General features: G+C 35.4%; 1 protein-coding gene across 2 annotated transcripts; it reads left to right on the top strand.

The window, feature by feature from the left end:
* Positions 1–289: 289 nt before the first annotated feature.
* LOC108672136 (stress response protein NST1) lies at positions 290–8,440 on the top strand. Of its 2 annotated transcripts, XM_047884055.1 has the most exons (6): positions 290–540; positions 1,448–3,235; positions 4,228–5,031; positions 5,635–5,766; positions 6,731–6,766; positions 7,677–7,691. In XM_047884055.1, the coding sequence occupies exons 1-5, from the start codon at positions 409–411 to the stop codon at positions 6,734–6,736; spliced, it is 2,862 nt and encodes a 953-aa protein (XP_047740011.1). In that variant the 5' UTR covers positions 290–408; the 3' UTR covers positions 6,737–6,766; positions 7,677–7,691. The 2 variants fall into 2 exon arrangements, with proteins under 2 accessions (XP_047740011.1, XP_018015251.1); XM_018159762.2 differs by lacking the exon at positions 6,731–6,766 and having other exon boundaries at positions 7,677–8,440.
* The last annotated feature ends 1,414 nt before the right edge of the window (positions 8,441–9,854 follow it).

The following is a 9,854-nucleotide window of genomic DNA, read 5'->3' on the forward strand; positions in this document are numbered from 1 at the left end:
TACAATCATGGAGTTTTAATAACAATTAAATTTAAGATGATTCATCTAACAGGAATTTTGATTGAAATATTAACTTTACTAACCAGTTGCTGCTAGATATAGGTACTATATGAATGGTATAATTTTTTGGTAGATATATTCCATGCTGGCTGAAGCATTTATAAAGTAGGTAGGTATATATTTTGGGTGGTTAAGCCATGAGTGATAAGGTACCTATATATACCTGCCAAGATTATCATGTTCATATTTTCTTGTAGTGTTAATGTCTATTATATATCTATACCACATCTTTCAGGATGCTGTTTAATTGCTAATCTTCCATTAGTGGTGGTTTTGATTATTGCATTTCTATTGTGTTCACCTCAAAAGTTCTGTTATTTTTGTAGCTATTTAGAGTTAGTCTCAGAAATGCCTGATGAGCCTGGAAGTTATGTGTCGGGTGTGCCTGTGCGCATTAGCGAGGCATTCCGCCCTCCCCGAAAAGTGACTCTTCCTTCTTCCTGTCCACATGCTGTTGATGCTGAACTTCTTACAGAGGAAGTGAGTGGCTTGAATGAAGCATTAAAGTTAGTGCAAAATTTCATTTTACTTGTTAATGAATATAATTTTAGATGAATTTTTTGTCTTAAAATTTTTTTACATGTAATGAAAATTTTTACACATCCATTTATAACAATTCTTTCAGATATTTGGTATATCAATAATCAAAGTTAGCAAATAATATATTCATAGGTACACATTCATACATTGATATATTTCCACTTATCCATACTATGATTGTTTTGTACCAATGACCTTTGTAGAATTGTAAAAAAATTTGAAAAGAACTTGACCTGGCTGGTCGTAACCCCTGTAGAAAGGTGACTAGCAATATAAAGAAGTGTTTTATACCCACTTAATCCTATCGCTAACCCTATCCTAACAAATTTGGCATTTTCTAGAACGCCCAGTAATGTAGTTATTTTTTTTTTTCTTTCATATTTTAAGTGTAAACTAGTTTGAGTGCATTACCAGACGGGATTTTGTCCAAATTTCTAACCCCTGTCTGGAAATGATACCAATCCATTCTGGCTATTGACTAATTGTCAAAAATATGTATAACTTAATAGTAGTGGGTATATATAAATAACCAAATGAAATGTATAAAACTTGTCAATTTTTGTTAAATGTGCAAATTTTTGGTGAAGTAGCATAACTGAGGTGAATGACATTGTCTAAGGTATCAGGAAAATGCTGCATCATGTTTCCTTACATTGATAATGTCTGATCAAATTTGTTTGCTAAATTTAATTTTATTAGTAATATTTTCAGCTTATCATAACTGCTTTTTGTTTTAGAAGAATTCAATAATCTAATTATAGCTCATGTATGTTATTTTCATTCATTGTTGTTTATATTTTATACATATGGTATTTTATATTTTATTTCCTTTATATTTCATTTCCAGTATGATGTGACAGTCGAGACAGCTGCCATCTCTTGGATTGAAGACTATCATCAGCGCAAGGAAGAGAGCGCAAACAAAAGACAGGAGAATGTCAAGATTTACAGGCAGCGCAAGATTCAGCGTAAGGCCCAACTTGAAGAAGAAATAAAGCAAAAGGAGGAAGAAGATGAGAAAAGAAGGCAAAAGGAATTGGAAGAGGAAGAAGAAAGGAGACGGCTAGCTCGTATTGAGGAAGAGAAACTGGAAATTGAAAAGGAACGAGCTGAGTTAGCTAGACTTAGTGAGGAAATGTTGGAAAAAGAGAAATTGGAGTTTATGCGTCTGAAGAATGAAAAGCTTGAAAAAGAAAGAGCTGAGAAAGAAAAAGTTTTAAAAGAAAAAGCAGAGCAGGAACGAATGGAACAAATTAATATGGCAAGGTTAACCAAGGAGAGTGTGAGGGAAAAAATATCTTGTGTTATAGATACACCAAATGCAAATGATGAGTCAGTCAATAATTCAAATGTTGTTTCTAGTGCAACAATGGCTGATGATGACACTGAATCGGAAATATTCCCGCAAGACTTGAGTGTTAAGCCTACAGACAATGCTGATCTTGTTGGGTGCCAAGATGACTTGGATCGAGAAAAATCAGTATCTCGTGATAAGGCTGTAGAATCTTCTACAAAAACTACATCATTTCCATGTTCAGTAAGCAATTCTGTGGCAGATCCCCAACTTGCTTCTACGTCATCAAATCTTGCATCTCAGGCACAAAGAACAATCCCTGAAGTGGGAGGAAATTCAACATTGATAAACTTTGAAGATTTTGAAGCTGATCGGAATGATCCATTTGACAGGGCTACACTTCAGAGCATCAATGACATGGAAGAACTGGCCCAGGTTCTGCAGTCAACTAGCGTATCTTCACAACAATGTAGTTCCCAAACTCAGAACTTGTTTTATCCTGATACTCACAAGTCTGGCAGTCCTGTGAAATCATCTGTGGCAATCATACCTGGCATGACTGCTTTCAGCAACTTCTCTCAGTTTGCTAATAATTCATTTTATCCTCGTGGACAAGTTCAATTTCCACCTGATACGTCTATGAATATCTACCCTTCAAATCAGTTCAGCTCTTCTGATAATGCAGGATTATCTAATGCACCACCCAATGTAGATCCTTCAAATGCATCCTCTCATATAGGATCTTCAAATGCACGACTGGATGCAGGATCTAATGCATCATCATCCCAGAAAATGAATCAATTTCCTCCTAGTAATGGCACTACTACAAATGTGTATTCAAACATTCTTTTCCACTCACCATGGCATCAACAACCCCACTTTGATGAGCCCGGTTTATCAAACTCTTCACAGGCTTCATTGGTGACAAATCCTTCCTCTATAACCAGCAGCAGCAATTCAATACTCCACAATCCATACAATTCATATGGTTATGGGCTACCTGCATCATCATGTCAGGTTTCCTCTAGCAACATGAGTGCCCAATATGCAGTCTCAAGCAATGTTATTGGAGCAAATTTATCTGAGAATTTATATCAACCACAACCAAATATCCCAACGGGTTCTAACACAATTTCCAGCTTGGGTTCATCACAAATATCAAGTGCTTTACCAGCAGCTCCTAATGAGCGACCAGACCTTGAAGATTTTTATTCACGTTATTATGGTAAGACTACAAATTTGTTAATGAAAGCTACTAAACCCAAAGATGCTTCGTCTACCTACCAGCCATTGCGTTCCAGTCAGAGTGTGCCTGATCTCACTGCCTTGGAAGACCAAGAGGTTAGTCTTCATACTTCATTACCACGTTTTTCTTGACTTCGTTTCATGTGTGTCTGTCATCAAAAATTCAAACCTTAGTATAGAGCACTTCTAAACATCCTAGTAAGTTGAAATTCGGCATGCATGCTTATGCTGCCTAACAATTCAAGATTTGATCATCAGAAATAATAATTAAAAAAATTTTTTTTTTGAAAAAAAAAAATTAAAAAAAAAAAAAAAACACTAAAAATTCACGGTTTGGAATTGAGTTTTTTCTTGAACATCCACACTTGCCAACCCTTGAAATTGATTTGAATTGCTAAAATTGCTAACTAAAAAGTAGAAAATAAATAAATGTAAAAATATTTTTAAAAACCATGTTTTTCTGGTTTTTACAAAACTAAAAATAGGGAAATAAAACAAATAAAAAACTTTTAAAAACCACGTTTTCTTAACGGACAAAAAGAAAAACATTTACTCCTACATAACATTACATAACATTTTACATAACTTAAATGTTATATATGAGTAAATGTTTTTCTTTTTTGTCCGTTATGAAAACAAACGTGGTTTATAAAAGTTTTTTTATTTGTTTTATTTTAGGTTTAATTAATCAGGATTGGTTTTCAAAAATCTTTATTTTATTTAATTTCATGGAATTTGATAGAATTTTATTTTTTTGCAGGAGTTTTAGGGATTTTTAAGATAAAATTTTAATTTTGTGTCCCAGTTTCTGGCCAGTGATTGTTTCTCAAAGAACTTATCCCATCAGTAATTAGGTATTAATTTTGAATATGTATTTTTGGTAAACTTTTTGATCTGTAGTTTTGATTTTCAAAGCTAACCATTGCTTATCCCTCCACTGATGCTCAAAAATCACACTTGAATATCCCACAATTGCTAACTAATACAATAGCCTCTGTTCACTATATGGAAGTAAATATATTTTCAACTTTATTGATGCAAAATATCTGCTGTGCACAACAAAGAATTAATTGATTATTCTATTGCAGGTGTCAAGAATTTCAGACGGAAGTGAAGCTCCTGTCAACCGTCCACTGTCCTCTGTTGTGCCACAGTCCAGACCATCCAGCACTGGTCCAGCTCTCACCCAGACACCACTTGAACGCCATGGTTTTGGCCCAGCACTGGACCATCCGAGACCCAGCAGCCGTACACCATCCAGCACAAACTATTATGGCAGCGGTCCGACTGTTCCCACATTTTCTTCACCCACTTCCCCATCCAATAACTACAGAGGCTTTAGTTCTGCTGCATCCAATATTAACACGTCTCATGGCAGTAACTTGAGTAATAATTATGGCCAGTATCAGATACCTGGTAACAACATAGCATTTGTACAATGCAATGTCCTGAACTCGCACCCGATAAATCCCACTTCTAGTGTATCTTCTTATCAACATATAAATTCATATTCAATGCCTCCTCGCTTACCTACACCTGCCTCGTACATGGTAACAACTACTCACAACCTTGTACCACTCACCACTACAACCACTACAAGAACCACAAGTAATACTACTGTGGAGACAAGGAATCCTGCAGTAGAAACAAGAAATCCTTCAGTAGATACACGTAATCCTACAGTATATCCTAGCAACACGGGCAGTAGCAGTAGCGCCAGTAGCATTTCTGAGTCAAACTCAGGGTTTGTTCAGAGTCCGCTCGAGTTGCCTGATCCCTTCTCAGAGCTTGACTCTGAAGTGCAGAGCTTGGTCTGCTCTGTGGCAGAGATGGGCTTCCCTAGAGCCAGAGTAGCCAGAGCTGTCCAGAGGCTTGGCACGCAACATAAAAAGGTGTTCATATTTACTGCTATAAATTTGGTAACATAACTTATAGGTATTATATATTATATAAACATAACTGTTTACCTTCTATTCACACAAGTTAAACATATTTTCTAATGATATGATAGAATCAACAATGATTTTTGTTATTATTGTTTTACAAAGCATTATTCTACAAATTTTTTGTCGTGGCATCTGGTTGGAACAAATTTTGAGGGCATGTTACACATAAAATTAATAGCAAGTGAAAAATAAATAGACACAAGAAAGGATGGGAATGGAAAATAATATTTATCGAAATGAATAGTCACCTCTTTGATGTAGATGACGTGCAGCAGTGATGTATGTAGATGATGTGTATCTCCTCACTGATGTTGATGTGCCTTATGTATGTAAATGATGTGCAGCCCATCATTAATGTTGATGATGTGCAGCCCTACATCATAAATCTGATGATGTGTAAGCCCATAACTGATGTTGATATGCCTAATGACTCTTGATGATGTGCAGCTGTGATGTATACATGTAGAGGATGTATATCTGTGATGTATGTAGATGATGGGTAGCCCATCACTGATATTGATGTGCCTAATGACTACAAATGATGTGCAGCTGATCGAGGTGCTGCTGGAGCTGCAGCGGCTGGAGGAGGAGGGGCAGGAGGCTGGTCGTGCTGAGGTCGCCTTCTACGCGCACCTCGGCGACCTGCACAAGACCAAGCAGCACCTCGACACCTGCAAACAGGTTAGCTGGACACCTGTAAACAGGTTAGCTGGACACCTGTAAACAGGTTAGCTGGACACCTGCAAACAGGTTAGCAGGTTAGCTGGTAACCTGCTAGGCAGTTTAGCTGGCCACCTGCAAGCAGGTTAGCTGGACACCTGCCAGGAAGTTACCTGGTGCCTGAATTACTTGCTGACAGGTTATGTGGTTACCTGCAAGCAGGTTATATAACCACTAATGACGCTTCTAGAAGGTTACCTGGTTTCTCATGCACCTGGTAGCAGGTTAGCTGATGAACCTGCTAACCAGTTAGCTGGTCACTGAATTAATTACAAGCCGATTACCTGGTGCCTGATGAACCTGTTAACAGGTCTCTTGGTCACTGATGCACCTGCTCAGCAGGTCGGCAGGTTACCTGCGCGTGCCCGTTTCAACTAGTCATTCAATTCAGTTTTAAATTTTCATTGTAAAATCTAATATAATGTAATAATGAATAATGGTTTAAAAATTTAATTTAAAAAAAAATTTAATTTCATTCAAATTGCTAAGATATTATTAATTTTATCACTGAAATTGCATGGATGGACCAAGGATTTCCCCAAAAACTTGTATTTTTCTCTATTACGTACTCATTTTCTGTAGATTTTTATGAGCCATTTTTTTACTAAAATAAAATGATGAATCGTCTTCTTCTCGCAAAAAAATTTTCTAGAGTTTTTCCATTCATAAAAATCTAGGTTCTTTTCTTTCACAACAAAAAATTTCTAGATTTTTTTGTTCCCAAAAAATTGTCTAGATTTTTTTCGTTTAAAAAAAATGTTCATGCGCTTGCTCACCAAAATACACCAGATATAGGACATTTTTCAAATGTTTTTACTATAAAAAAAGTTTCCAGCAAAGGGTACAGGTTTTTTTTCCTTTTTTTTGACGAGTCTCGTTGGTTGTTGCATCGTGATTTTGAGCTGTTTTTTTTTTCATATTGCAGTATTAATGGCATCGTGGCACCATTCATCATACATCTGTTAGTGAGTTTTTTATTTTATTTGTTACATGCAATGCATAGTGTTGTGTTACAGCACCGCTTCTACGTGGCCACCGTTGCACTGTTGTGTTATTTTGTAAATTGTATTTATACATCACTATTGTCTATGTCACGTCTGTCTACGGCACATTTGTCTACGGCACATTTGCCTATTTTGCATTGCTGTACTTCACAGTTGTCTACTTCACAGTTGTCTACCGCACAGTTGCCTATTACACTGTTATTCTACTTTACAGTTGTTTATTTTACAGTGCTATACTCCGCAGTTGTCTACCTTACAGTTGTCTACTTCACAGTTGTCTGCTTTACCGTTGTCTGCTTTACCGTTGTCTGCTTTACAGTTGTCTACCTTACAGTTGTCTACCTTACAGTTGTCTACCTTACAGTTGTCTACCTTACAGTTGTCTACCTTACAGTTGTCTACCTTACAGTTGTCTACCTTGCAGTTGTCTACCTTACAGTTGTCTCCCTTACAGTGCTCTACCTAACAGTTGCCTGCTTTACAGTTGTCTACTTTACAAGTGTCTGTCACAACGTTGTGTGTGTTGCAATTCTTGCCTTTCAATTGTCTACTGCACTATAACTCTGTTTTAATGTTTTTGCTTTAATATTATCTAATTAAAGATTGTATACATTTATCTTTGTGTGCGTTGTTCTGAATATCAAAGGTGGTAATGATACATACATCAACTATACATCAAGCTACACAATACATCAACTATACATCTAAATATTTTTATACGCTAAATATTTTTTATAATAAGCTATATATTTTTATACACTAACTATTTTTATAAACTTAATATTTTTATACACTAACTATTTTATAAAGCTAAATATTCTCATAAACTTGTTATTTTTATAATTTAATTATTTAATTTTATTGCAGCTGGTGTCGCTGGGATTTGAGGAGTCGCGCGTCATGGAGCTCCTGCTGCGCCACAACAACGACAGAGACCGCACGCTGGAGGACCTCATAGCGTGAGACCGCACGCTGGAGGACCTCATAGCGTGAGACCGCATGCTGGAGGACCTCATAGCGTGAGACCGCACGCTGGAGGACCTCGTAGCGTGAGCACCGCACGCTGGAGGACCTCATTGCGTGAGGGCTATTCCATGTTGAAATATGTTCATAAATTTTCCTCAAGTTTTATGTGCTGTATTTTTTTGTATATTAGAATTTGACAAATTCATCAGAAACAGGCTCAGTATTTAAATACCAAATCGTCGCTACATGAATTTTCTAAGTGCTGCAGTCACATAACTTTTCAAATTTATGCTTCTTCCCTATTTTTTGATTTTAAAATTATTGGTCAGAGAACACAGCTGGATTATATACAAGTTTGAGAACGGATTTAACATTTTGAAAGGCGAATTTAGATGAATATTAAATCCCTTGGAAATCTCAGCATCTAAAAAATGTCCCAAAATATCATCAATATCGTCCACTATACTATGATGTATCGTTTAAAATCATTACTTGTTTTTCAATTAAATCTGTAGCTCTGAAATGGGGTAAATAGCTTTAGGGTAGAAATTAAACCCGGGGGTTTATTTAACATTTTTTAGGGGTAATGTTCAAGGCCCCAGAACAAAATTTAACTTTCGTCAATGTTGACTCCATTTTTAAGGCTTAACATTCGTATTGTGACATTCGTGATTGTGTCATAATGTAAAACATGTATAGAAGAACTTGCTAAAGTAATTATTATTATTATTATTATGATAATCAATGCTCCTTATTAATTATACTTGTGCCATTTTGAGTTCTCTGAAAGTTTTATTTCCTGCTTAAGTGATTCGTTTGTTTATTATTTAGGTTTTAGGTTGTATATCCTAATTCCTTCATACATATAATATCTGTAAGTAAATGTCGATTTAGTTTATCAACTTATTGAATAAGTATTCACTCTGTATTGTATTCACTCACACCGTATTAATGCATACTCTGTATTGTATATCTTTCATAGAAATATTTCTGTTCTGTATTGTATGTCGCTTATTGACTCATCTCGACTCTGTATTGTTTGTATTTATTTCTGAATTTAATTCTCGAATGAGTAATCTGTGTAATGTTCAGCAGGATAGTTTCGACTGTTTCAGGATAGTTTCTACAATTTTCCAGGATAGTTTCAACTGTGTTTTAGGATTTCTTCTGTGTTTCAGGATATTTTCGACTGTGTTTCAGGATAGTTTCGACTGTGTTTCAGGATAGTTTCGACTGTGTTTCAGGATAGTTTCGACTGTGTTTTAGGATAGTTTCAACTGTGTTTCAGGATTGCTTCGAATGTGTTTCAGGATAGTTTCGACTATGTTTCAGGATAGTTTCTACTGTGTTTCAATATGGTTTAGATTGCGTTTCAGGATAGTTTCAATTGTGTATCAGGATAGTTTCTACAGTTTTTCAGGTTAGTTTCGACTGTTTAGTTAACTGAAACACAGTCGATAGGTTCGACTATGTTTCTGGATAGTTTTAGTTTCGACTGTGTTTCTGGATAATTTCGACTGTCTCTCTGGATAGTTTCAATTTAGTTTCAGAGCAGTTTTTACTGGGTTTCGTTATAGTTTCATCTGTGTTTCTGGACATGCAAATCTTTCTATATGTACATACCATTCTTTCTAAATTCTATGTACATCTTTTACGTATCGTTCAATACTCATCATCAATAGTTTTACTCATCACTCTGAGAAAGTAAAGGCTGAGGTACTTGTGTTCATATAAATATAACGTGGATATGGTAGCAACCTGTAAAAACTTTGAAAATACTGTGAATATAAGTACCTTTATAGGTATTTCTAAACTTACTTTGAAAGGATTGTATATATTAAATATATATTCCCTAGTGTAATATTTTTAATGCTTGTAGTGATGACCAGACAGCGAAAAGTTTACCTTGGCAACAAAATGGTCAAAAATTAAATAATATCTATAATAAATAAATAAAAAATTAATTAACAACATTGTCATAAATCTTCAAGCAAGAAAACTTTTTTATTTTCCAAGAAGAAATAATAATAAATTTTCTTACGCTATAAAAAAACGTAAATGATCATTATTAATAACAGG

Source organism: Hyalella azteca, unplaced genomic scaffold (genome assembly GCF_000764305.2).
Source record: "Hyalella azteca isolate HAZT.00-mixed unplaced genomic scaffold, Hazt_2.0.2 contig14438, whole genome shotgun sequence".
In the NCBI taxonomy this organism is placed as follows: domain Eukaryota; kingdom Metazoa; phylum Arthropoda; class Malacostraca; order Amphipoda; family Hyalellidae; genus Hyalella; species Hyalella azteca.

Bases quoted from the DNA above. Each gene is read 5' to 3' on its own strand.
- LOC108672136 (XM_018159762.2), top strand. From the start codon at position 409: ATGCCTGATGAGCCTGGAAGTTATGTGTCGGGTGTGCCTGTGCGCATT. The intron at 541-1,447 runs GTGAGTGGCTTG...TTTCATTTCCAG, and splicing joins CTGAACTTCTTACAGAGGAA to TATGATGTGACAGTCGAGAC. The intron at 5,032-5,634 runs GTGTTCATATTT...AATGATGTGCAG, and splicing joins TTGGCACGCAACATAAAAAG to CTGATCGAGGTGCTGCTGGA.